Source organism: Vicugna pacos, chromosome 16 (assembly GCF_048564905.1).
Source record: "Vicugna pacos chromosome 16, VicPac4, whole genome shotgun sequence".
NCBI lineage: Eukaryota > Metazoa > Chordata > Mammalia > Artiodactyla > Camelidae > Vicugna > Vicugna pacos.
The window spans coordinates 31970695-31998537 of record NC_133002.1 but is presented as its reverse complement, the minus strand read 5'-3'; the positions used below and the strand labels follow the sequence as shown (position 1 = coordinate 31998537).

The 27843-nt window shown below is 56.7% G+C and overlaps 1 protein-coding gene across 15 annotated transcripts in view; it reads right to left on the bottom strand.

Annotated features, from left to right (window-relative positions):
- The window catches only part of CACNA1G (calcium voltage-gated channel subunit alpha1 G), a 61325-nt gene extending 37572 nt beyond the window's left edge, over window positions 1-23753 (bottom strand). For 7 of the 15 annotated variants that reach the window (XM_072938649.1, XM_006218425.4, XM_072938648.1 and 4 more), the window contains exons 1-9: window positions 23228-23753; window positions 16118-16229; window positions 15826-15959; window positions 15326-15423; window positions 13079-13238; window positions 12348-12648; window positions 12104-12196; window positions 9101-9884; window positions 6913-7289 (exon numbers count right to left, since the gene is read on the bottom strand). In XM_072938649.1, the coding sequence (XP_072794750.1) occupies window positions 6913-7289; window positions 9101-9884; window positions 12104-12196; window positions 12348-12648; window positions 13079-13238; window positions 15326-15423; window positions 15826-15959; window positions 16118-16229; window positions 23228-23469 (2301 nt within the window). In that variant the 5' untranslated portion in view covers window positions 23470-23753. Of the gene's footprint in view, window positions 1-6912; window positions 7290-9100; window positions 9885-12103; window positions 12197-12347; window positions 12649-13078; window positions 13239-15325; window positions 15424-15825; window positions 15960-16117; window positions 16230-23227 lie in introns of those variants that run through there. The other 8 variants (XR_012059533.1, XR_012059534.1, XM_072938641.1 and 5 more) reach the window with 3 other exon arrangements.
- Between the last annotated feature and the right edge of the window lie 4090 nt (window positions 23754-27843).

The window sequence follows — 27843 nt, the reverse complement described above, 5'->3', positions numbered from 1 at the left end:
TCCCCCTGCAAGTGCGCCAGCTCTCTCAGCATGTATTCTCTAGCCCCTCATGCCCACTGGGCTCAGTTAAGTGTCACTGCCTCCCAACCAGGGGGTGGCTTTAGCCCCTCCCCAAGGTCTCCCGCCAGCTTCCCAGAGCCACCCCAAGAGAACACACAAGCTAGGTCGGTACAGGGCACCCACTGTGCTCACTCAGCTTGGAGACATTCCACTCAAAGCTTCTGTGAGCGGCGACACCTGCCCCTCACCTGCCTGCACAACCTCTCTGCCCTGAGCCCATAGCGGACCATTTAAAGGCTACCCTCAGGCCACAGACCCTAGAGGACTCCAGTCCTGCCAGCTCTGGCCCAGGGAAGTCCCCACCCACTCCGCCTCTCTGCTGTGGGGGTGGAACTGCTGAGCATTGCGAGAGTCACAGACCTGTGCTGACTGGCCAGGATAATGCCCTGCTGGGGGCCCCAGGACTGCTCTGTACCTGTGGTCCTTGTCCTCTAATGCTGGGTCTCCATCCTTCGCCCCGAGGAGCTGCCTCAAAACTTCTCCCTCTCCTCAGCCCTATCCCCACACCCAGCCTGGCCTCCTGCTTCATGGGGCTCTACGTCCCTCCCCCAAATAACTCTGCGCCCTGCAACCTACTCACCTCTCTTCCCTCCTGGCAGGGAGCCAGCTGGCTCCACCTGCACCTCCGTCTCACCCCTGCCCCCCAGGCTCCCCTGGGCTCCATCTCATTCCATCAGTTATCTCTACTTTCTGCATTTCTCCAATATCCTTTCCCCTGCCTGGAGGCAGAAACCTTCGCGTGGATCCAGGCCTCTTCACCTCTGAACCCTGGGCCCCGCAGTGCCAGTTCTCTCCAAAGACCCTCTTCCTGGCCCTCCTCCTAGGGCAGTACCGGAGTCTGCCGCCAGCCCCTCCTGCCTGATGGCCACCTCTCTTGACTTCCCTGACCCTATGCGGCACCTCCTGCTCTCCCGGGGCTCCTTTCCCCACTGCCTTTCTCCCCTCAGGCCAACATTCCTCAGAGGTCAGTCAGAGCCCCTGGGCTCCCCACTCCACCATCTTCCCAGCTCCCACCTCCCCAGCTGTCACAGGGGTGTAGACAACACGAAACAATCTCCATCCAAGCCTTGGCTCCTCACCCGGAGAGCCAGCCTGCCTGATGGGCTTCCCAGGATGGCCCACAGCCAGCTCAAACGCAGCAAGTCCAAAACAAACCCTCTCACCTCCTCTCGCAAACCTGCTCCTCCTCAACTTCCGGGCTCCATCACTCTCCAGGATTCTGTCTTGGAACTTAGGAGTTATCTAGGATTTATGCTTGCCCTCTTCCTCCAGCAGGTGCCCAGGCCCACAGACTCTGCCAATGGAATTGCTGGGCCCCCACCCCCTCCTTCTCCCCCCGCCACCACCATACTTGGGGCCCTCATTGCCTCTGACCTGAACGACAGAATTAGCCTCCAGGTCCCTCCTCCAACACAGCCAGCCCACACCTCCTGGAAGCTCCAGCTTCAATAGCACTGCTGGACTCATACACTTCTGCTCAGACCACTCGGGGTGGGGTTGGGGGAGGCAACATAACTGTCCTTAAGAGCATCCCATGCCATCCTGTGCATTTCCAGGCCAGGCTGCTGGAATTCCCCCTAGTCCTTCCACCTAGACCTCTCTGCTCCTAGCCTCAGCTGCCAATCCCATTTATCTTTCAAGGCCACTCTCAAGAGCCACCTCCTTCATGAAGCCCTCCAAAACCTCCTGTGTAGGATAAAGCAGTATCACTTTTCTGTTGGAATCTATGTTTCTTGGGTGCCCCTGGCACTGCCCCCACCCCATTCTATGATCCTATTCTAGTGTGCTGAGCACAGGAGGTGCTCCCTGAGTTTGCTGAACTGGGGGAGCCTAGAGCCAGAGGATGCCTAGAGGAATACGGGCACCCCTTTTAGCCAGCCATTTCCAAAATGGCACCCTTCTCCCATATCTGGAAAGTCTTTGAAAGTCTGGGGCCAGGGCAACTGGAAAAGCATCATCCCCCAGAGTCCTGTGTGGCCCCCAGCCCCAGCAACTCTGCCTAGAAGTCAAGGACTCCTGGGAGGCCCAAGGGATAGGATAGGTATTTGTCAACCCTTGTCCTGGAAGGCCACTTTGGGGTGTCCATGCATGTGTCTATCTTCTGGGGAGAGAGTCCCAGCTTTCAGCAGAATCCAAAAGGCATCTGTGAATCCCGTCAAAGTTAAGACCTACCACATCTGGACTCCCCCCACCCCACCCCCAGCTTCCCTCGCCTTGAACAGCTGACCTCACTCACTTATAAATAGAAACCCTCCATAGACATGTATCGAGAGTGACAGGATGGGCCCAGAGTCTGAGAAATGAGCAGAATCATCACCTGCCCTGTCTTCTTCTGGCCTGAAAGGCCGTCTATTCTGGACCCTCCCTCTCTCTTCTCTGCAGTCCAGGAGACACTGGGCTGCGTGCCCCTCCCTACTTCCCTACATGCTGGTGGCCCTCTTCTAGAATATGAGGTTAGCCCCTGCCCCCCAGCAGCCCAGCAACAGGAAGAGGACGACTAGGAAGCTCCTGTGTCTCTGAGCTCCCATCCCTGCACCCTCCCTTCCTCCTAGAGGGGCCTTGCCCCCGTGCATACCCAGACTGCTTCCAGGAGACAGCCTCTCTCCTGAGCTCCAACATGCTGGATATGTGCTGGGATGTCCCACAGGCACAACAATGAGGTATGCAATGCCCTCCAAATCTGCACAAGCCCCAGTGCTCCCGCCCCAGGCAGAAACCTGGGTGCCGTCCTTGCTGCCCCTCCCCTAGGTATCCAACAAGTGTTGAGTTCTGCAGATTCAGCCACGTGCCAGCTCTCCCCAGCCCTCATTTCTCCATCTCCAGGGACAGAGAAGCATGAACTGCCTGGGCGACTGCAGTAGCCTTCTGGTTGGCCTCCCTGCCTCCTGCCTCCCCCTCCCTTCTACTCCCCACATGGCTTCCGGAGGACTTTCAATAGAACACAAACCTGCTCGTGTTATTGACCTGCTTAAAACCTTTCTTGGGAATCTCTCACCTTCAGGAAACAATCCAAACTCCTTCCTATGTCTCTCAGGACCTGGCCTTGAATTTCTTCCAAGTTCATCTCTTGTTACTTGCCCATCCCAGCCCCTACCCAAGTACCCCATTCATTCTGAACTCCTTATAAATCTCTCCATTTTGGTGTCCAGTGCCTCTGGCCCTCCCCCAAACCCTGCCCTACCCTCCATCGTTCACTGGCTGTATGCCACTCTTCCGTCAAACTCAGCTCCAAGGTCATGTCCTAGGTGAAGCCCTCCCTGAATCCTTTCCCGAATCTGGGTCATGTGCTACTCCTCTGTGTACCTTCTCCAAGCACGTACCACTAGACACACTGTCAAGTGTGCCTTTACTTGTCGGTGACCTCTTTGAGAGGAAGGACAAAGTGCCCCAGCCCAGGGGTGTGTGGGAGTGTCTTATTGTGCACTTCTCTTCCCACACTCCACGTGCAGTGACATCACCTTGGTAGCTTGAAATCAACCACAGTGGGAGCATTTACACCATGGAAATTGGCAAATGCTACAAACATCACAAATCAGGATTTTTTTTCTTTTTTCTTTTTAAAGGGCTGGTTTTTAAACATTTATCAGCATGCCACTGCTTAGGTCCAACACTGATGCACAGAAAATGTGTGGGGGATGGACAGATGGATGGTTGGATGGATGGTTGGATGGATGGATAATTAACAAGTTCCTTATTCCACGTACTGCCCCCTAGTGGATGGGGCACACACATGTGCGCCCTCCATCAGCTCACACTTCTGACTTCAAATCATATTCTTGTTCCCTCCTCAGAGTCCTGTGTCCTCGTCCTCACCAGTCTCTCTGGGCAAACTAGTCCTACCACTTCTCCACTAGATGGTGGGTTCAGGGGTGGGGAAAGCAGGAGAGTGTGGACAGCATGGGGCCTAGCTTGGGTAGCATGGACTGTGAGAAAGTGGGTACTTCCACAGTCAGGAGGGGCTGGAGGGGTATCACGGTCCCCAGCAGGAAAACGGAATGATGGGTAAGGCAGACAGTGGTGGGAGAGGGCGGGCCAGGAGAGGGCAGCAGCAACGGGTTGTAAAGAAGGCTGGGCTCTTCCACCAGGGAAGCACCAGCAACAAATTCCTCAGTGCCCCCCACCTCTTCTGATCAATACCAGGATCGAAGGACACAAGTGCTTCATTAAGGGCACTGCAGGGAAACTATGAGCCTCTGTCCTTGTCTCTGTCAGCAACTGTGGACACTCCCTCGCTGTCTCTCTCAGCTCTCTTGTGCAACTGGCTCCTCTCTCCTTCATCTGAGGCTCCATCTGAGCCTCTGTCTCCCTGTCCCTGCCCCATCTGTCCTTGTCTGCATCTGGGTCTTGGTCTCTGTCTTCAGTTCGTTCTCTGTAATTCTCTGTCTGTCACCCCTATGTTTCTGTGCCTCTGCCTGTCTCTGACACCTTCCCCTGAGTCTCAATCTCTCCCTTTATTTCTCTCACACTCTTGTCTCTGTCTCTGCCTTCCTGTCTTTATATCTCTCTCCCCCTGGGTCTCCATGTTGCTCTCTGTGTCCCCGTCTCCCCATCTCTGTCTCTATCTCTCCCTTTCTCTCTCTGTCTCCCTCGGAGTCTCCATCTCCCCCTTGGTGTTTCTGTCTCTCGGCCTCCACATCTCGCACCCTTCCCTGCCCCCCTCAGCCTGCTCAGGCTCCAGAACCCAGATGGCAGGACAGTCATGCTGCAGTGCCTGTAAACACAGGGCCATGACTGCTTCTGGGATTTCCTACCACCCCCAGCCCCTGAGCCTGCTGGGCAGCAGCCAGTCATCTGTCTGGCCTATTAGGGACTCCCGCTCACCCTTGTGGGGCCCTCAGCAACCAGGTATTGGGACAAACTCCTCCTCAGAGCAGACTCTGCCACCACTGAGTGGGGACTCCCTACTGCTGAGGTCTTGGGCGGGAAAGGCTGTTCCCTGCTTTCCTTAGGAGGATAAGGAGATGCTGCAGGCATTCCTGACTGATCGCTTTTATTTCTTCCCCAAGGGAGTGTCCTCCTTGATGTCTAACTGAGCCCTCTTGCTGCAGCTTCATCTGCCCTCAGTCTCTGTGACTCAGCTTCTTCCCAGTGCAAAGCCTCCACCAGCAGCCGAGGAGGTACCCCCTTGGGGGAGAGGCATCTGACCACGGCCAGAACTGGGGTAAGGGAGAGGAGGCTGAGATTCAGGTTTGGGGAGCCGGGGTAATGAGAGAGCAGGAGCTGCCACCACCTGGGTCCCAGCAACAGAAAATGCTGCCCCCATCAGCCTGGCGGGGCAGAGTGCCTCTCCCCAGGAGGATTGCTGAGCAGGCAGGAGCACACACCCACGCCCATGCGCCCAGACACAACACACCCACCAAAGTGCCATACTCCCCACCTGCTGACATTGCAGCGGTGTCCTGCCCCACCCCCACCTCACTGCTGTATGAAGGGAATGGGGGAGGCACTGTGGCAAGAGGAAGGGGTGTGTGTGATGGTGATGGGGGAGAGGCTGGGGTGCCCCTGGCGGGACAGGACAGTTGGGGTAGGAGCCGAGAGCTGAATGGAGTGGATGTCAAGGGGCTTCAGATCCCCCTGAAAAGTGAACATCCCATGTTTGCTCCAGTACCGGCTTGGACTTAGGTTCCCCAGCCTTGACCCAGACCCTCTACCCCGAATCCCCCATGGGCATGCCCAGGGGAGCCCAGGCCCACGTTGCCCGCCCCTTCCACACCTCCAGCCTCCGCAAGCCTCTACTCATGATTAGAGGGCTTGGGGCAGTGCACAGCCTCGGTCCAGACCAGGGAAGGTCAGGTTCTGGCAGCCCCAGCCCCTCCCGGAGCACCAGGGCGGTGAAAACACCCAGGAGAGGCGAGCCCACAGGGGCCTGCGCACCGCAGGGCCTGCCTGCTGGCCTCCTTCCTTTCCCCAGAATCAGCCAAGGGGCTGACCTAGAAGGCCAGACAGGGGGAAGGACTGCCTTCTGGAAGGAACCCTGTGGGGCATGAAGTCAAAGCGAATTGTAAGGCCCCACGGTGCCTGCTCCGGCCTCCAGTCAGTGAGGGGGTGGGGGTCCGTGGGGTTCCCCGGCCACCCCTTCTGTCCTTGCACAGCTCTGACAGAGAAAGCGGCCTCCTCCCCCTCAGCCCAGGTCCCATTGCTGGCAGCCATCGGCCCCACGAAACAAGTCTGCTCCCTCTTCCACATGACAGCCCTTCAAATATTTGAAGACAGCTCGCCTGTCCCTGCTGAGCCTCCTCTTCTCCTGACTAAACATCCCGGTTCTTAGAACGATTCTCCAAACGCAATGATTTCAAGTCCCCTCACCATGCAGGGAGCTCTCCTCCACCCAGCGCCGCCCTCCCCACTTGCAGCCCAGCTCCCAGAACAGAGGCTGGAGCCAGATAGCCTTCCTCCCTACCCCACCCAGGTGCAGGCCCCAACCCTCCACTCCTCACCCCTACCTGCACAGTCCCTCCAGCCTCCAGCCAGTCACGTCCCTAATGACTGCGTCAGATGAACGCCAGGGGGCCTGGCCCACCCCCTATATGTGACTTGTTTCTCCAAACAGTCCTTGCCCACATCTGATGATCATCACTCATTTACATCCTTTAAAGCCCGCCTCCTCTCAGAAGCCTTCCCAGATAGAACATGCCCAGCTCAGACCCTGCCCTTGCCCTGGGCAACCTCCACACTCAGAGACTAGGCAACATTCACTAGTTTTCACCCTCCAAAGAGTCCCCACGCATTGATGCATCTTCCTCCCTTCCTCCTCCCTGCCAGGCAGGCTAGCAGCATGGAGAGGAAACTGAACATAGTGGGTGGGAGGGGAGGAAGGCAGAGAGTCCCCAGCCCCAGGGACCATGGCCCTACCTGCTCGTGGTATTCGATGCCCATGCTGAGTGTGTTGACCAGGATAGCAATCATGATTCCCCGACCAAAGTACTTGCTGTCCACAATCTTCCGGAAGGTGTCACAGATCAGCCTCCAGAAGGCCAGCACAGAGTTGGGCTCCACGTCCAGCCCGAGGCTCTGTCGACGTCGATTGTGGGGGTCCCGGAGGTCACCATGCTGGGCATCCTGTGTGAACTCATAAATTCCCTCGCTGTCTGAGTCAGGCATCTCATGGCCGGCAAGCTCTACCTCCCCTGCCCCGGCCCGGGCGCAGTAGGGACAGCTGTCTGGGCCACAGGCTCCACTGTCTGCCTTCAAGCAAGGGCTGGAGATCTTGCAAGCGCTTTGGCAGGTACCTGGGACAAGAGGGCAGAGGTTAGAGGCTCCAGGGTTTCCTACTTGGGGTGGCCCCTCCCTCAGAGTGTGTGTAAAATGAGTGGTGGAGTTTGGGGTTCTTTCAAGGCTCCTAGGCACCTGGTAGGCAGGGATGCTGAATGACCTGCAATGTGGGCAGTCCCAAGCAACGAATATCCCCAAATGCCCATAGCATCCCACTGACAGTCATTGCTGGGTGTCTTAGGGTTCGGATAGGAGGCCTTGATGTCCTCTGACGTCCTGGGTAGCTCCTATGTCCTAGGATCCTTCAGGAAGGAGCCTAGACCATCTTTCCTTCCCAGGGAAGCCAGCCCTGCATCAACACTACCCTGAATAGGATTTTCCAAGAGATCCTTAAGACACACACCCACACATATGTATTCGTGTACGTTCTCACACCAGACACACGCACACATGCACTAGACACATACTTGCATACACACATGTACTGTGTATATACACATACTATTTTGAGTTGTATATACACGTACAGCCAAACACAAGTGGACACTGACACATGCACATCACACAGTGCACATGTGCCAGGCACATGCACACACAGGTGTGCATACATACCAGACGAGAGCACCACCACATCTATGCATACATGCACCCTGCACACATCAGACTCGTGTGCACACATGTGCACGTGAACACCAGACCCGTACATGCAAATGGGCACAGACACACACTGGACACCTTCATGCACACACACACCAGACTGCGTATGTACAGGCACACAGCCCTCTCCCAGGACACCAATGCCCATTTCAATCCAGCTTTGATCATAGACTCTGACAGCTGAAAGGAACTACAGAGACCACCCAGGGAAGCATGGACATGAAGGCACCCAGCCCCTAGTAGGCACCCAACATTTCCCTTCTGCCTGCACAGAATGATGGTCCCAACCCTGCCTTTCACACAGGAGGGAACGGAACCTTGCGTGCATGAGGCTGGCTGGCGCCCGAGCAGGGTAGTGGAAGAGCTGGCACAAGAACCCTTCCCACTGCGTTCTGTGATGGCACCTTCCTGTCCCAGCCCACGTTCCCACATAACATCCCACAAATATCCCACTTCTCCCACGTGCCACATCCTTCCTGAAACACAGGCCCTGGGCTTCAGCTACAGTGAGTCTTCTGTGGGGGAGGGTGGGCCATCCTTGCCTGACTGGGAGATGCCCACAGGCAGCGAGGGTCCCCTTCCCCTATGACACTGGGTGTTCTACCCATCAGCTAGCAGCCCCTGAGGACTTTCCCCAAGCCCCTGGTCTTCCTATGGGGAGAGAATGAAACTCTTGTTTACAGCAGTCTCCTTAGCATGGGGCATGGTGTTCGCCACAATCACACACCATGTCCCCTCTGAATCTTGCAACAAGGACCAAAGAGCTTGGGCCTCAGAGACAGAGGGCCCTGAGTCCACCCCTCACCAATGGCACAGCCTTAGGTAAGTCACACAACCTCTCCAAGCCTCCTTTTTCTCATCAGTAAAATGGGGATGATAAGAAAGTTTGTCACTTAAACAAAGAGGATCCAGTGGGCTTTTGCCTGCGAAGCATGTGACAGGCACACAGCAATCCATTAATATCTGTGTTCATGACATGACAGCTATTGTTATTATTAAAATGGAGGAATTCGGATTCCTGTTTTAATTGATGAGAAAATTAAGGCTCATAGAAGCAATATGACTGGTTGAAGGTCCCAAGGCCAAGAGTGGCACAATGGGAATCCAAGCCCTGTCCTTCTGACTCCAGTTCTCTCTGGGACACCAACACACTCCCACCCAGAGTTCTCACCTGTACTCTGTGTCTCCAGCAGCTTGTGCATAGAGCTGTAGGGCCCGGGTGGGATGTTGAGGCTGGTGAGGGTGCAGGGTCCAGAGGCGGGGGCCACCTCCATTAGCGCCTTCTCTTTCAGCATCTCTGGTGGAGGGCTGGTGTGCACTGTGGGGTACACCTTCCCACTGCCCACAGTTCTGCCCGACGCCTCAGATGGCGACCTGGGAGGGGGCGCCTGCCAGCGGACTGGCTCCAAGTGGCAGTCAGCATGGTAGAAGCTGTGCACAGACTCCGCAACCCCAGGAGGGCCCCGGGAGAGGGCAGGTGTCGAGGGCGGTGGCAGCATGAGCCGGCGGGAACTGTTTGCATCCCTATCCTGGATCTGCGGGCTGGCCCGAGGGGCCCGCAGAGTCCCGTTGCCCAGGTGGTAGTGGTGGTGATGGTGGTGGTGATGGTGCACCAGGTGGTGGACGGACGGACGGCGGTGGGAGCGAGAGCAGCTGCCGCCGGGCTGGGGCTCCTGATCCCCCCGGGGTGCTGGGCTGCTCAGGAGCCCAGCCCGCACACCCACCGCCCGGGAGACCTGGGCCAACCTTCGGGCTGCCTTACGGAGGATGTACACCAGGTATTTGAGCAGCTCCTCATAGCAGCTGCCTGGCTCAGAGAAGCTGGCCAGGGTGCTGGCGTTCGACAGGAATCGCACACGCTGCTCCCGCATCAGCTGGCTTTCCCGCTGCTTGGTCTCGGAAAACTGCGTGGCAATCACCACCAGGCACAGGTTGATCATGAAGAAGGAGCCCACCTGTTGGGGTGGGGACAGAAAGAGAAGACAGCCTGAAGGAAAGGGAATCACAAGGCTAGCCTCCGAGTACTGAGCGCGTCCTATAAGCCAGCTGCCGGGCTCAATAACTGTCCAAGCATCTCTCATTTTGATTCTCATGACAGTCTCAAGAGGTGACACTTTTATCACCTGCATCTGACAAGTGAGGAAACTGGGGCTCAGGGAGGTTGAGGAATTTGCCCATGATCATTCAGCTAATGCCCAGCAAAGCTAAGACTTGAACTAAGTGCTATGGATTCCAAGACATTGCTATTGATCATGTGGTTATCCGGCAAGGTTAGCTCCCTAACTCCCTGCCCTTAAACGTGCCCATCCTCAGAGAAGCTGAGCGTCTCTCCCCAGTTCCCACTGGGAGTAAAGAAGGCTGTGGAAATGAATGCTGTCTCGGGGACACGAGGCTTTCACATTGGATTGAGCTTTTGAGATCTTGGCAAAAACGTCCACGAAGCTCCGGCGTCTAGTCCCATTCTAGTTGTGTGATCTTGAGTGAGGTCTCAGCATCCCCGTGACCCTTGGCCTTGCCTGTATCTTTTTCCCATGCCTCTCCCCTTCCCCAGCTGGGTGATGGGCTGAATCCTGAACCCTACAGACTAGCCAGGCTGCCGCTGTGACTTGGCCACACTCCCTCATCTCCAGCTCCTTGCCTCACTTTCCCCAGGACCCTGGGATGGCAATTGCTTGGACAACAATCCAGAATGAAGGCAATGAATATTTATGGTGACAAAGCGGATTTTTTTTCTATATTGTGTCCTAGTAATTATGATAATTAGCTTCACTAGTGTCATTCCAGAGAGCTGTTTGGAAAGATTTTTCATGGGGTACGTGGGAGGGTGGAAACTAGGCCCCTTACCTCTCTGTCTGCTTCCTTCCCACCCGCCAAGCCCAGGGAGAATCGAATGGTGAAAAGATCATGCTTTCACTTCCCAGGGGTGCTGGCCTTGCCACCCAGGTAGTGGTGGGGGGAGGGCAACAGGCCCCAAACCGGGCCACTCTTCCACACCAGGGAAGGGTACAAAGGCAGTTCTTTCTCAGGGTCTCCTCTCTGCCTCTCCCTCACCAAGAGGTCTTTATTCTGTCTCTGCCTCTCTCTGGAGCCTGTTCTACATCCTGAGTACACCTTCATTTCTTCCTCTCAATATCCGCCCCTCTGTTGGCTCTGTCACTGGCCTCTTGATGCCATGGGAAAAGGTTCAGACTTGGAGTCAGTAACCTGGGGTTGAATTCTCAGTTCCAGCCACTTACTTAGCCCAGTGGCCAAGCCCTCTGAAGCTCAGAGTTCTCGTGTAGCAGATGAGGCCACAATCCCTGAACACACATGCCCACCTCACAGGGGGCTTTGGGGATTAAGCAGGCAGCAGACATTACAGCACCCTAGCAGGGACGCTCCCCCAGCAAGATTAATCCACAGCACACGCAAAACACCGGATGGGGTCAGACAAGTGAGGAGACATCAGTTTCCTCATCTGTAAAACGGAGATGATAACAGGATCACGGTGCAGAGTGAAAGCACCTGCACATAAAAAGTGCTTAGAGCAGGGACTGGCACATAGTAAGTGCTCAGTCAGTAACAGCTGTAAGTGGCAGCAATTAAATGATTAATTATGAATAGTAGTGATTAAAACTATTAAATATTGCCACTTTTGCCTCTGTCTTTTGTCCTTATAAATCTTGGAACTTCTGAGCTGGAAGGAACAAGAGATCCCACAGCGTTTCTCAACACCGAATAATAGGAATTTGGGGTGGAACGACTATTTGTTTGCAGGACTGCCATTTCAGGGTGTTTATTATCTTCCCTCCTGCCCCCCCAAAAATACCAACAGTGTTCCACTAGTCCTTGTAAAAAAAAAAAAAACAGGACCACCTTTTGCCATTTCCAAATGCGCCCCAGGAAAGGCAGCATCACCCCAGGTTGGGAACCATCTGATGAAGAAACAGATGCCCAGGGTGGGGTCGGGACCTCATGGGGAATGACTTGTTCAAGGTTATAAGTGGTAGTGACAGACAGGGCTTGACCTTGGATTTCCTCCTGACTCCTCACGACATGTGCCTTCTGTCTGCATCTCTGTGAAGCTTGTCGTGAGAGCTAGAACTTCAGACAGAACCAGTCTTTCCCTCTCCAGACTTCCCCCATCCATTTCTCCAGGATTCCAGATCCCCACGGGGCCTGAGGAGGCACTCACGATGATGAGAAGGATGAAGTAGATGAAGTTGTAGAAGGAGTGAGCATCCATCACAAAGTACATGATGTCGACCCAGCCCTCCAGCGTAATGACCTGGGGAGGTGGAGAGGGGCAAGCTGACTCTGGGCCCCCTAAAGCCTCCTGCAGTTTCCCCCAGGGGCTCTGACCCCATCCCAGCCCTGGCAATGGACTGTGTCCTTGTCCTTGTGTTCTGGGGACTCTCCCGGTGCCCAGGCTGCCCCACCTGGAAGATGGCGATCCAGGCATAGCCAATGTTGTCGAAGTTGATGGCGCCCTTGAAGGGGTTGTGCTCCCCCGCTGAGCAGTTGGTGTAGTACTGGTTCCAGTTGACGCAGGTGGTGTTGCTGGAGCTGTTGTAGGCCTCGTAGTCCAGGCCGCAGGGCGGGCCGCCGCCGCCGTCCCCACGCAGCGTGGGCACACTCCTGCAGGAGCGCATGCCGTTCTCGCGCGGCTGGGAGCAGATGAAGGGGTTCTCGTCCTCGTTCTCCGTCTGGTAATAGCGCTCCAGGTCCACGCTCAGGGGGCTGCGGAGGGGACAGGGAGGAGTGGGACATGCATTGAGGCATGCAGGGCAAGCACTGGGCAGGGGCAAGGATTTGTGGGTGTGGGTAGGAGGGCATTGAAGGGCTGAGCGTGAAACTCCAGAGTCAGCATGTGGGAAGGCTACATCCTAGAGCAGTGGTTTCCAATGTGGCTGTGCTGTAGGCTCACTGAGAAACTTTTAAAAATCCCCATGCCCAGGTTGAACCCCACACCGATGAGATCAAAACCTGAGAGGGGGTAACTCAGGCCTCAGCAATTACTTAAACTCCCCAGTGACTCCAGTGTGAAGCCAATTTTGAGAACCAAGACACATCACTGACATGAGAAGAGATGTCACTAGCAACAGGGACTGAGGGAAGTCCCAGCCCCACAACAGCACCCAGGTCACCTCCCAGCCCCAGCACCACTCACAGGCTGAAATTCTCAGGCAGGAAGCATCGGTTACGAAGCAGCCCTGCCCACAGCTGGACACCAACGATGCCGAAGATGAAGAAGACGAAGAAGCACAGCAGCAGGACATTGCCCAGCATGGGCAGCGTGTCCAGCAGCAGCGTGACGAGGATGCGCATGCCTGTGGGGGCAGAAGCCACGCTGGGGATGCCAGGCTGGCCAGGCTAGGCTGCCTGCCACTGGCCTGGCAGCACTCCCAGAGGGGGCCCACCAGGGCCTCTGAGGCTGAGATGGCCCAAAGCTGGAGGGAGACCAACAGACACCACTAACTCTGCGGGCAGCCCCTGCAGCCCCCAACCCTTACCTGCTGTGCCTCTTGGCCCACAGCAGTCAGTACCGCCAAGGATGGGCCAGAGTGGCCGCAGTTTCCAAAGCACTCTCCTCCACCGCATCCCACCTAACTCCCCAGCAGGGATGATTCACAGCAGGGATATCACCCCCAGTTTGCAGATGAGGATGGAGGCTCCAGAGAACTGACATGACTTGTCCAGTATCACAGAGCTGCTAAATGTAGGTGCCAGGACTTAAACCAGGCTCTCTGCTTCCAAATCCTGGTCCCTAACACACATGCATTCGCACTCGCACACGTGCACGCAAACACACACACACACACACACACACACACACTCCCATCCTACTTCCTTCTCTCACCAAACATAGTCACTTGACCTTTCTAAGTTACCGCTACCAAAGTCACTGGGGAAACCAAGGCAGAGAACTCCAGGAAGGACGTTAACAGGTGGGAATTTCCCTTTGAGAGCCAACCCCTCAACAGCGGCCAAGATGCCCCGCACTTCACCATGGTCCTGAGCCCCCTCCCTGAGTCTAGTCTCTGCTTGGTCCAGATCCTCACAGTCAGGACCTGAGGAGACACAAGACTGTTTCCTCAGGTGGCCATCAGTTAACAACCCCTTCTACAGGGAGAGCCACCACAACCCCGCTCTTAAGATATTGCCATACTCCAGATCTAGCCCCCAGGCCACCAAGCCCTTGTCAAGCACACAGACCTCTGGTGGCTAGTTTCAACCCCCAAAGTGTCACTCAAGGCTCCCTGCCCCCTCCAGGGAAAAAGCTTCTAAGCAGCTGCTAATTAACCCTCTTGGTGACTGCCCTGCCCCTGCCAGCTTAGTCTTTTCACTCAGTCCCTCTCCCCCTCCCCCAGCCTCAGCCCCCTTCAGCTCCTCTGTGCTCCAACTGAGATCAATTCCTCAGGGTTTGCATTAAGGGAATTATACCGGTAGTTAGAGGCCTATAAATCTGCCAGCCATCACCTGGGGCGGGAGAGGAGAGAAGGCGTGCCCCTCGTCTGGAGCTCCTAACACGAACACACCCCAATGCCTGGAGGAAACACTGAGCAGCTCTGCCCACCCAGATACACGCACACGCACACGCACACGCACACACGCGCACATGTACACAGGCATGCATGCACACACAGCAAAGGGGGCTACTGCTACATCAGACACAGAGCCCCAGAAGGATGCCCCCACCCCACCCCAACTCCTGGGACTGCATCGGAGACCATCTGCAGCTTGTGTAGGCTGAGGAGTTGCAAAGGGGGCCTGAGCAAGGGTGGGGGGCGGGATGTAGGGGGAGCTGGAGCTGCCAAAGCCTGGCTGGCTCAGAAACCAATGCGGTTTAATTTAGATAATGGTCCCGGCAGTTAGTTGCTGCAGCGGGTTGGAAGGGGGTGGAAAGAGGAAGAGGACACAGGCGGGAGGATGAGGCATGGAGTGGCCTTGTCTTGAGAGTTGTGCTTAGTGTGGCCAGTGTGGTCTCACCAACAGGAACCAGACTGTATGAGAGGCGGTTCTGGCTAGAAATGGCCATCCCACTTTGCACCCACTCCTCTTGGCCTGCCAGCCTCTCCACCCTGCTCCAGCCCACCTCTGTTCCACTGGAGGGAGTGCTGGTCTGGCTGAAGGGAAGAGGTCATCTGAGACATTCGCGAGACTCTGACTGAAAATCAGGCTAAAGTGAGGGGGTAGGGTCTTTGCAGGTAACTCTCACAGTGCCTCAGTGGGTATGGGGCTCCATTTGGCTCCAGTGACCCAGCTCCCCCTGAGCCCTCCTCTGGTGGGGCCTGCCTCAAGGTGCTAGGCCCTGCCGAGGCCTGACAGCGGTCAGGAGATAGGGGTAGGGTCTGAGATTTCCTTATTTCCTCTTGGGGCTCTCCATGCAGGGGCCGAGGGCTGAGGGGTCACTCACTGGGCACCCGGTTAATAGCCCTGAGCGGTCGCAGCACGCGGACTGTCCTGACAGCTGAGAAGCTGACGTTCTGCAGGTCCAGCGAGTATTCCAGCATCCTGCAGGGAGGGGCCCAAAGGGAGGCCCTTTAAGTCTGAGGCCACCGTGTGGGGCAGGAGAGGTCAATGAGGAATCCTGCTGTGGGGGCAACAGGATCTCTGACTCCTCCCCCTCCACCAAGGGACTCTGAAAAGCCAGCTCTCCAACTGGGGGTAAGGCCACCCCCCAAGCCAAGGACAGAGAACAGAGAACAAATGGAGGAGGCTGCAGATGGACAGGCCGTGGAATTCAGAGAGGTACAGGCTGAGCACTGTGGGCAGGACAGCCTTGGACCCTTGGTGAGCAGCCAGGGACAAGCAGTGTGGTGAGTGTGCTGGAGGTGGGCACAGGGTCTAGCCCAAGGTCCCGGAGGAAGGACCGATCTGCTCCATCGCCCTCCCGCTTCAAGCCCCAGCCCTCACCCTGCAATGACGATGAAAAAGTCAAGCCGATTCCAAGTGTCTCCCAGGTAACATTTTTTCCCAAAGATGCCCAAGGCCACCATCTTCACTACCATCTCCACGGCGAAGAAGGCAAAGATGAAGTCGTCAAAGGCCTGATGCAGGGACAAGAGGCTGCTGAAACTGAGAAAAGGGTGGGGGAACGCCCCCCACCCCCCACCCCACCCTGTGGGCTCAGAACCTCTTGCAGAGACGGTATCAGGGTTACCAGGCGCTCAGGAGCTGGCCCCTCCCCCGACACATACACACTCACCTGCAGGATTCGGCAGCGCTGGGAGTCACAGGCGATGTCTTCACACGGCCGGAACATGCCCAGGGTCACACAGTTTAGAAGGATGACCAACATGCTGATGCGCTCAAACCAGGTAGCAAGTGGTCAAGGACAAAGCTGGCCAGGGCTGGAGTTAAGCCTGGGCCCCCACGTCCTGCCCAAGCCCCTGTCACTTCTTGACTCCCCAACCCCATATGAGATGCAGCCAGGTGTGTGGGGAGGGCCCTGGCCTACATATCACACTGGCCCCCAGGCCCAGTCCCAGCTCGGCCATCTCATCTCTCTGGACAAGCTTGTCTGTAAAGTAGGAAAAGCCACAAATACCCTGACTATTTACACAAGCCATTTAAGGGATAAAATCGATCGTGCTTGTGGAAATGCCAGGCACCAAGAGTTTGCTGCTGAATCTGAATCCTATTCTCCCTACCTCACAGGGAAGATGTGAGAAGCAAATGAGATAATGTATGTGAATGTGTGACTCAAACCTAAAGTCAGATTATGCCTGCCTTACAGTTTACCAAGCACTTTCACAGCGTGCCACATTTGATGCTCACAGCAGTCCCATGAAGCACCCAGGCTAGATCATCTTCTTCCCCAGGACCCAAGGAGACTGAGGCCCAGACAGCCAAAATCATGTACTGAAGGTCACGAGAGAAACCTGGATGAGACTGAGGTTTCCAAGCTTCCGATCTGGGATAGCAGCTTCCATAGCTGGGCAGGCTGCTGAGAAGGAGCTGTCATGACCACACCAGCCCCAGACACACAGGCCGAGGCAGACAGGCACCACAGAACCGGAGTCTCAGGCTGCCTCTTCCACCAGCAGCCCCTGGCCTCTCAAAGCCCTCAGATGGCCTCCAGACACATTCACACATGTAAGTAATGAGGACCCACTACACACCAGGCCCTGTGCGAGACATAAGCCCCTGGCCTGTGACTAGTGGACGGTACCCTGTGTACAGACCATGACACCATCACACCTTCTTACGGCTTCCAGCAAAGCCCCACCCCAGATCCACTAAAACAGAAGGTTTTGCAGCAAGGGGGAGAGAAGGATCCTCCTAAACCCTGAGTCTTTCCACATAGTGGATTTCATTAAGGGGTTCACTTCCAGTCCATCAACAGGAGAATGTACAAAGTGGCCTCTGAACCTTAGAAGGTTCTGGGTATTAGACTCACAGATAAGCGACCAAGCATCCTATTTTTCTCAAGGGAAATATGAGAGGGGTAGGGTAGAGCAAAGAGGCTAGAAACCAGCAGAGAGTCAGGGGCTGGGGAAAGGAGAAGGTCCGGGGGTGGAGGTAGGGAGGGTGTCATGGCCGCCTACAACATTACGCACCAAGCCAGACTCCATGCGGTGGAGACAGCCTGGAGTACAGGGAAGCTTCCTGTCATAACTCCACTTCTGGAGTGAGAAGGCTGTGACCAGCAACCCAAGGACTTTCCTCGAAGCTGGGCCCAGCCATACCCACTCCCTGTCCTGAACCTCCCCGCTCTAGGAGTCCACATTGAATCCCCTCACAGCCCTCCTACCCTTTCCTGCCACCTAGGCCCTTTTCCCTGAGACTCGCCTCCCTTCCCACCGACAGGTACCCAAGCTTCCCAAAGCACTGCAATTTCCCTAAACTCACATCCTCACAAGATGTTAAATAAAAAATAAAAAAAAGTTCTAGGTTTTTGGGGTAAGTAGATGGAAGGGGGAAATGAAGAGTGCTGTTTCCATAGAGCTATTTTCCTGAGTGGAGCCACAGCCCAATGGATCTCTCCCCAGAATGGGGGTCGGCCAGGGGTCATCCTGAAAAAAAGGGGACAAGGAGGGAGCTCCATTGAGGCCATCAACTGGAAAGGGAAGGACACAATTACCCTCAAGAACTGGTCTGCTTTCTCCAAGCTAGCCCCCTTCTCTCCACTGCTCTGGAAGGGATTCATGTGAGCAGATGTCTCTACATGAGGGGAGGTGGGTAGTTCTGGGGAGAGGGGCTCCCGAGACACCTGTTTGGACCCTTCTAATGGCAGGGATTCCACCATGTCACCTGTGGCCTTGTCTCATCTCCCTCACTGAGCCAAGGGAACTCTGATATATCTAAGCTCCCACAGCGCTTGGAGTGGTATGTGCCTGGCATGTAGCGGATGATCAGTACATGGGAAGAATAAATGAGTAAGTCAATCCATCAATCAGTCTCCCTGCCTAGAAGCCAGATGTATCTCCCCATTCATGTTTTCCTGCTTTGTTTGCTTCTACAGTGAGGAACTGATTATAACTGGGGGGTGGGGATGGGGAGAAGAGACACCGTAGAGGAGCTGTCCCTCCTTCTGTCCCCACCTTACACATGCTCACACTGGGGCCTCTTATAGCCAGAGTCTGCCTCCAGATAACCCCACCTCCAGCTCTTAACCACAGAAGCCCCATCTCAAGAGGCCCCTTGGCAATTCACCTGACTCCCAAGTACATCCTGCCCACTCTCACCTCTCCCTTTTCCCTACAGATAAACATAAATGGACAGGGAAAACACCAAAGCACAGGAAAATTTGGGACAATCTCAATGGAGGAATAATTAATGGCAGTGGGGGGTCTTTCACCCTTCTCAGGGTAGGGCTCATTTCCTTGGGAATATGGCCATATGTCACTGCGTGATGTTCCTCTGTCGCCATAACAACAGGAGGATGTGTCACCAGGTGGTGTGGATTTGTTGCCATGGTAATTAAAGGGACCCCTTCACACATGAACTCCCCTCATCCAGGCTGCTGTCTTGTCCTCATGCAAGGAAGAGGAAGCAGGGAGACCCACAGGTTATCAGGTTGGGGGGGAACCATGTGACAAGTCCCCATGGCAACCAAGGGAATGGGGGACACTGGTTGCCATAGCGACTATGAGAGACCTGTGCAGTCACATGTCTACTGTTGCTATGGTGACTGTCCGGGCTGGAGTGGATCCCAAAGGGGGAGGTGGGTAGGAGAGGGGAGGATCTTTCTTCTCCTCACAACCCACCATCAAAAGAAGAGAAAAAGGAAATGGCAGGGTGAGGAACCCCACTCACATCCCTCCTCCTCTTCTCCCTCCAGGAGAGAGAACTAGAGCATGTTATCTGCACAACTGAGTCCTCTCTGCGGGGCTTTATCTAGAGCCCTTGTCTAATCTGGCAGCTACAAGGGAGAGGAAGGTGGAACAAGAAGGGAGGAGGGCTGGGCCACCTCTAGGGGCCCAGGGGGCTCTGGGCAGGAAGCAGGCCCTCCAGCTGCCCCATTCCCCAAGAGGAGCCTGGAAATCTGAGACTGGGGAGCACTGAAGAGGAAAAGGGCCCAGGTCCGGGAATCCTGGCCTCCTAGTACTCGGTGGGAAGGTGGAGTGCTTGTCTCATTCACCCCTGGAGAGGCTGGTGTCTATGGGGTTCAGCATTCCCCCAGCAGGGGGAGATCTCGGGGTTCAGGAGCAGGGCTCTGCTAAGGAGGCGGAAAGGGGGATTCCCCTAGCCGAGCCCCCACTCCCACAGGCCTGTTTGCCAGTGGTCTCCCTGCGGCCCGCTCCAGCGTGTGGGTGTGTGGGGAGAGAGGTTTCCAGCTGAAATGAAAACTGAAGCCCGAGGAAAGGCAGCCAGCCCCACCCAGAGACAGAGACACAAGAGAGCCAGCCCGCTGGAATCTTTCGGAGGGGAAATAGGCCAGAAATCTGATTCAAACGTCTGTGATTCGTGTGTGTGTGTGTGTGTGTGTGTGTGTGTGTGTGTGTGAGCGTGCATGTCTGCGTGTGTGAGCAGTTGTGTCTGTCGCCATCCTGGCTGAGGCAGGCAGGGCGGGGTGAGAGCTGGGGCGGGAGCAGGCAAGGGGTGAAGGGGGGCTGTGTCATGGGGGTAATCCCAGGAATGGCTCCAACTGGCACTGTAGGTGATAGGGAGTCCCCCAACAGTTCGATGGAGCAGAGTGTGTGTGTGTGACCCAGAAGAAAGGTGGGTCTGGGGCAGAAAGAGTGCCAGGGGATGCTCTGGCCCTCTTCGGTCCGGTTCAGTTCCCCAGGACAAGCTCTTCTCCCCAGAACCCCCTCTGGAGAGCCTTGGGTTTGAAAATGAGAGGGAATTGGTGAGAAGCCAGGAGGAACACCTCCCCTCCCATTTCCTCTGAGGACCAAAATGGAGACCTCTCCCTAGGTAAAAGAAGCAGGGAAACTTGGGAGACTGGGACAGTGGCAGGGAAAACTCCAGAAATTCCTGGTGCCCCCTTTCCTCCAGACGCACACACTCAGACACACACAGTGACACAGTCACACACTCACTCACTTCTGGAAGCCATTAGGGCTCCCGCTGTTCAGGCCTCCCCCTTCTCCTCCCCCTACTCCTGGCAGGCTCCCTTCTCCCCCTCTGGCCCCTTTCCCACTCCCCTTCTCGGCATCCCAAATGCCAGCCTGTGATTTCCAAATGAGAAAAAGCTGTGCTGGGCTCTGAGCTTGGAGAAACTCCTACACAAACTTCCAGATGTGACACAACAGCCGGAGAGGGAATGCTCAGGATCTCCTTCCCGGGAGGGGCACTCACTCCCTCACACTTGAAGAAACACACACTGCAATGTCCAACACTCCTTCCCCTATAACCTGGGAGGAGGGGACCTTTCTAACTCTGAATTGACCGTCCTTGAGTCCCCGGTCTCCTCAGTAACCAAACACGCACTTCCGAGCCCCTCCTTCCATTCGCTTCCCTTCCTCCCTCCAACACACACACACACACACACACATACACACGCACACTCACACACTACTTCCTACCTGGGTCTAGATCTCCTTTCTAGGAAACCTGGTCTCTTAAAGAGGCTAAGAGAGGAAGGGGCTGAGAAAAATGTCAAGAAGATACTAACTAGCTTCAATTAGTTGAGGGAAGGTGTCCTTACATCCCTCCAGCTCAGAGGTGCAGAGAGGAACCTTGTGGAGTCAAAGGAAGCCTCACAGATACCAACAAGAGAGAAAGAGAAAGACTGAGGCCCAACAGTCAGTCCAGAGCCCCTCTGGCAGTGAAAACACAGGTTTCCCTTGATAAGTGGGTGTGATGGGAGTTGGGGGAGCACATCTCAGGCTTGTCCAGACCTAGTGATGCCAATGCCCCACACCCCAGAACCCCCGAGGCATGCACTGGGCCCCCAGCTCTCTTCTCTCATTCTCGCTTTCTCCACTTCCCCCACCCAGAACCCTCACGGAAGGAATCTGACCCCAGACCATCCACTAGTACCTGAACATAAGGCAGGTGCGCAGATGCTAGTCAAGAGGTCTGGTTTTGAAGGAGGAGGGAAAGGAGAGAGGATTTCTCCACCTCCTCCTGGGCTCCTGAGAAGGAAGGGATGAGTCTGGTGCTTTTTCCCAAAAAGGGTGGGATTAGGAGTGGAGAGGAGGGATGCCCTGAGCCTGTTCTTTTCAGACACATTTGTTCTCCATCTCCATCCCTACCACTGAGAAAGGGGCCTGGGATGGGGGGCCCAAGATGTGCCTGTTCCACAGGCCCACAGACCACTGAGGCCCCCACCTTTTTTCTGCAGCTCAGAAAGAAAGGAAGGAGCAGAGGGTGGATAGAGCGTGTGATGAGAGGAGCTTCCTAAAGACCCACGGGAGGATGGGGGTTGGGGGGACCCAGACTCACATCCCTGCTTTGCGCACTAGAGGCAGCAGAGCTGCAGAGAGTGAGGGCGGCACCAAGCTCCCCCCACCACTTCCCCAAAGCAGAGTCCCAGCTGGGCTCTTAGGGGTTACAAGGGAGAACGGAGGTCTCCCACCCTGGGTCCAAAAGAGCCTCTGAGTTGAGAGGAAAGAGCCAAGAGAAGCTGTCAAGACCTGGAATGGCAGTGCACCCCTCTTCTTTCCGGCAGTGGCGGGACCCACTTGGGGGACCCGGAGCCAGGAGCCAGGGCATTAGTCAAGCAGTATTTTGTGCTAGGGGCTAAGGGGGAGATGCCACCGGGATGAGGGGTCTGGGGTCTTCCACACCATTCCAGACTGGGCAGAGGATAGGAGGTAGTGCTAAATCTATCTCCCTGGAATGTGGGGCTTGCATTCCACAAACCTATCCAAGGGGTAGACATGGGGTGGTGGACCTGAGTCTTCCTTAATGAACGGGCTCACAGTCTCACTGCCCTCCTCCCCCACCCCGTACTTTCCTGGAGGGCTGCGGTTTCCCATACCTGCCCTGCGATCAGGCGGGAGCACTCCTACAGAAAGGGGATGGGTAACTTGGGTCAGCTTAATACCATCCCCCACTTGCTAAAGCTCCTGCCACAGTCTTTCCCTCCACAAGAAAAAAATTAAGCACAAAACTCCCCAACCCAACCTTAAGCACCCAACACTGAATAAAGAATTGGGAAGAAGGGAGGCACTCTGAGCACTGGGCTCTTACTGAAAGGGTCTCTACTCCAGATCTGGGGGCAGACAGCTTCCCTCCACCACATCTTGTTCTTATTCTGGGCCCCTGACATCAGCCGCCGCCGGAATCTCCTTGTTGTGCCTCCAACCCGCGGGGTGGGGGTGGGGGTTAGGACCTGGTCCCCGCCCCCCAACATCTCCCTCTGGGTCAGTAAAAACGTCAGCCTCAAGCACCAGGTCGGGGGATCTGACCCTAGAATCCACTGCAAACTTTAGAGCGGGGGCAGGAGGGAAACCCAGGAGATTGCGATCCCCCCTCCCCCGTCCCCTCAGCTTCCTCCCCACCCCACCCCCCAAACTCGGAAACCAAACCCAGCTCGCTAACCGGCGGCGGGCGGAGTAGAGCTCTCAGGCTCCCGAAGCTTCCCACATCTGGAGTATGACGACCCTCCCCTGCCCACATCTGGAGAGCATCCAGCTGCAAACCAATGGGGCACGTCTCCTCTCTTTTCCTGGCCTGGATCCCAGCCCCCCAAGGAGGACTGAGGTGTGTGTACCAAGGTGGGGCTCGCCTGGGGTATCTGCCAAGCCTGTTCGTGTCTCTGCTTCCACTCTGACAACCCCTCCCCTCTTTAACAACCCCCGTTTCAACTGCCCACCTTCCAGGCTCACTTCTCCGACTCACCTAGCTTTTGGTCCCCTGAGGCGGCGCGGCCCGCCCCCCTGCAGACCCCCGAGCCCGGCCGTCGTGCCCCGGAGGATATGGGTTACAGACCGTGCGGAGACACCAGCTCCGCGGGCGGCTGTCCTGGCTCAAGTAGAAGAAAACCACCGGGGCCAGTGCAGGGTATGGCAGACCCTCCGCCTCGGAGTCCACGCTGCCTGGGTCCTTTTCCGCTGACCCCGGCCCCGGCCGGCCCCCGGCCCCCGACAGGTCGTTGAGCCGCATGAAGCTCCGGGGCTGTCCTGACTCCTCGGCGCCCGCTCCATCCTCCTCCTCGTCCATCCTCTGGCCAGCCGGGGCCCCGGGAGGTCTCGAGAGGGGCGAGCGGCGCCCCTCACAGGAGGTGTCCTCACGCAACCGGGGGGCCCCGGCAGGGGCGCATCTGGGGGGCTCTAGGTCGCAGGCTGAGCCCCCTGGAGGGCCAATTCAGCCCAGCTCCCCCTGCCCGCAGGGGCATGCTGCCCGCGGGGCGCCGGGTCGCAGGGAAGCCCCGCCCGGCGCGAGTCCCGCTTCCCCAGGGCCCCTGGGCCCCCCCGGGCCAGCCGGCTGGCTCCCCCTCACTTTGTTCCGGCTTCTTCGCTTCGCGCCCAGGCTCCAGTCGCCAGATTCGGCGCTACCTTCGGCGAAGCGGCCCCAATAAGGGGAGAGAGAAGGGGGACGGAGGGCGGAGGGTCCGGGGGGGCGCCCCCTCTTCCCGCGGCGCAGCTGGAGCAGGATCTAAGGGGTCAGCATCGTCCCGGCTCCGCGCCAGCGGCGGCGGGGGAGGGGAGGAGGACTCTCTTCGGGGGTGGGTTTGGAGGGGGTGAGGGGTGGCTCTTTCCTCCGCCCGGCGGCGGGCTCACCGTCCGGGAGGGGCGGGGAGGTGGTGGGGGGCCGTCCCGAGCGGGGGTGGAGGCGGAGATGCCGCCGCCGCAGCCTCCGCGGTGGCTGCCGCTGCCGTAGCTGTCGCCGGCGCCACTGCCTCCTCCTCCGGCCGAGACGCGGAGCGAGCAAGCGAAAGCGGCGGCGAGGAGCCCGGCGCACACCACAGCTGGATCCCTCACTCCAACTTCAAGCCTCGGCCCCGCCTCTCCCCAGCCAGCCCCGCAGCCAATCGCCTCGCGCCGCCGGCTCCGAACCTCATGCCCATTGGCCGGCCGCCGTGGCAGTGCGGGCGGGGGCGCCGGGGAGAGAGCCACAGCTGGAATCCGGTTCCCACCCCAAAGCCTGGGACCGCCCCTCTCCCCTCCCCTTGCCCCTGGTGTTCGCTCCCGAAGGCCGGAGCCAATTAGACGGCTATCCAGACCGAACCCACTTTCCTATTGGCCGTTGGGGTCTCAGGGACTCCTCTGGAGGGGGCCCCAGGGAATCAGAGTATTTGACGCGGGGTCCTGGGATAGCGCCACCGGCCTCCGGGCATCCTTTGTCCACGACCCCTGAATTGGACCACAGCCGGAGGGCGGGGCTCAGCTCTGGGCGGGCCTGGAGCTGAAGGGAGGCAGCCCGCCCCGGAGTGAGGGATGTGACCAGGGTCCTGGGGAGAAATCCCGGGTCTCCACCAGATTAATCCTCCACCCTGGAGTTGAGCCTGGGAGCAGGACTGAGGAAAGGGCGAGCAGAGCGGGATGTCGCAGGGGTAGGGATTCAGGCTGAAGGAGGCTGGTCTTAGGGAAATGGGCGGAGCCAAGGAAAGGCCGGGGTAGGCAAGGTCTGGGCGTGGCCTCCACTGACCTCAGGCTTGTTGATCCTCCACCCAGGTCCACTTCTGAGAGTTTGACCCTAATTTTCTAACCCTAACTCGCTGACTCTGACCTCACGCTGACACTCCTGAGCTTCACGAGAGGGCTTCGTGCTTGAACACGTGGCCCCAGGCAGGTCACGCCAGACCCAGAGCCCAGATCCCCAAGAGCAGCTGCAGAGCAGAGGGGAACCTGCAAATGGACCTGCGGGGATCTCAAGTATGTGGGAGGGGATGGAAGCATAGAGCTGGGCTTTGCCAACTCTTCACCTGCGAAGGTTCACCAAGCCCCCACTCCGTGCCTCAGTTTTTCCTCGAGTTCCAACACTGCCTAGGGGGAGGCTGTCCTCAAAACAGGAGCTTCGTGAAGCTGCTTTACTTGCACACCTCCACCCTACCCAGCGAGTCCTCGAGGATTTCCACGCTTGCACACACACGTACAGACCCCGGCCCTTGCCCCTCCTCACCTTCCTGACTCCCCGGGCTCAGTCAGCTCCAGCTCCCTCTCGCCGCTGGTGCTATCCCTAAAGGATATGGGTACCCGGGAGCCAGGTGCTGAGCGCTGAGGTGAGGTGGGGCGGGGAGGGCATCCAGGATTAGACGTCGGGTATCTCTTCCCCACCTCTGCGCGAGGTAGAGACGGCAGAGCCAAACAGGTCAGTCAGTTTCCTCTCCCGAGACAGCGGGGGCTCTTACGCCACTGCGGAGAGGCAGAGGGATGGACCGGATGACCTCCTGCGCTCGTCCCGACTTCCCAGCGTTTTTTCGTTCTCCCAAGGCTGCACCACCCACGCCTCCCGCCGCGTGGTGTGGGTCTCAGCTCCCTCCCAGGCGAGTTGCGGGGAGTGCAGTGAGGAGGGAAGAGCGGCTGATGCTCTGTCGCCTCCCAGGTTGCCCTTTCGCCAAATCCCGGCACAGAGTTGTGCAAATGAGGCCGGGCTCATTTGCATTTCATGCTAATAAGCAGATCCCTTAAGTGCCTTTCTCTCCTGGCAGGAGTCTCTGCTCTCATTCCGAGTGTGCCCGCACCAGAGTCTTGAACTGGCAGTGGTCTTCTGGGAGAGGGGCCTATTTACGGTTGGCTCCACCCATCTGACACCTTCCCCTTCAACGGTCTGCAGTCTGCCTAGCCTGCCTGCCCTTCCCAGACAGGATCAAGAGGCCCCAGCACCAGCAGCCAGAGGTAGTGACTCTAATCATACCCTCCTAGCACAGGGAGAAATGAGGTCAGAGAGGCTTGCCCAGCCCAATGGTTGGGTTTCCTGATGGTCAGCAGGCCCCACACCTTCATCCATCATCGAGGCCACCCCACCACCCCCAACTCTGGGCTGAACTCAGTTCTAGAACATATTCAGAAAGGGGGACAGATGTGTACCATCTGAACAAATAATCCCTGGGCTTGGGGCCGGGGTGATCTGCGCCTAAGGCATCCTGACCCCTGTACAGGACACCAGGGGACTCTGACATCCCTGTCAGAGAGCTGTTAACCCCAGTGGGGAGATGAGGAGCGAGGCAGTATCCACGAAGAAGGCATATGAAGCCGTGGAATGGTCTCTGACTCCCACCCTCCAAGCTTCAGCTCTGACATCACCTCCTCTGAGTGGCCTTCTTTCAGCAAGTATTGCAGTGCCTACTAAGTGCCAAAGTGCTAAGGACACAGTACTGGGCCAGACAAGAGTCCACAGCCTCAGAGCACGTGACCCAGCCTGGGATTACGTCTGCATCTGTAGTAATGAAATGGCTGGCTCCCACTCTAGGCTCTAAATTCCCTGAGGGCAGGGACTCTGTCCACTTTACTCACCAATTTGGCATATAGTAGGTGCTTAATAAATCTTTATTAAGTGAATGAATAACATCAGGCAGAGAGGGGGAAAGAAAGGGACAAGAGATTCCTTTCTCTGGGTCTCAGTTGGCTTAACTCTTGTCTAAGAGCTCTTCTGGTTTTGAGGGAGAACCCCCAATTGGGCCCTGCTCCACCAGCCCCTCCAGCCCTCTCCATCCCTCTCCCATTTACACCTCCCTCACAGCCTGGCTGGCTCCCTCAGGAACTGAGAGAATTTTCCCATAGGTGATGCTCTCTGCTTAGCAATGATACATTGTCCTATTTAGTCACCTCACAGCCTTGGGAGCTGGGTGGTTGCTGGGTGGGAGTTCGGTGGTATTTTTTAGATAAGGAAACTGAAGCTCCAAGAGATGTAATTACTTAAATGACTGCCCAAACTAGGAGACCCTTGTCTCCCATGGCCCTGGCACACAGCTCCTCCAGGACAGTCTTGCCAATAGAGCAAGGATCATACCCAAGAGGGCCCAGCAAAGGGGAAGAGAGGCTGAGGACTTAAAACTCCACAGCTGAGCAAGACTTATGTTCAGCCTTGCTCTCTTTAGGAAATGCAAGCACTCCCAACAGAACTAACCCTTTAAGGCCCTGACTCCTTTCTCTGAATCCGTTTACTGAATCCCATTGTCAAGTACATGCCTGATACCAGGGGAAGGGAGAAAGGAGACACACAGCAGAAAGAAGACAGGAGGGAGGGGTAGAAAACACCAAGTACCCTCCTTCAGAGCTGTGCCTGGACCTCCTAGGGGAAGAGGCAGCCTTACTGGTCTTCATTGTACCCTACAAAGAACTAGATGTATTGAGCAGTTTCAGGCCAATCTCTCACCCTCTCTGGGCCTTGAACATCTATCCCTATGAGGCCAAAGGTACCTGCCTTGCTACCTCATTCATGAGGGTCAATGGGATGACAGAGGCAAGAGGGCTTTGCAAACTGCCCAGACCTTTGCAAAGCCAGGGCTGGGGCTGCCAAAAAGGCCACCTGTGCTTCCCCATGCTCCACACTCCCTCTTCACTGCCCCCTAGACCAGGCTCTGCTTGCCCAGCCCTCAGACTTCCTGGCAAGACTGAGGAAGGCTCCATCCAGAAAGGGGCCAGCTGACCT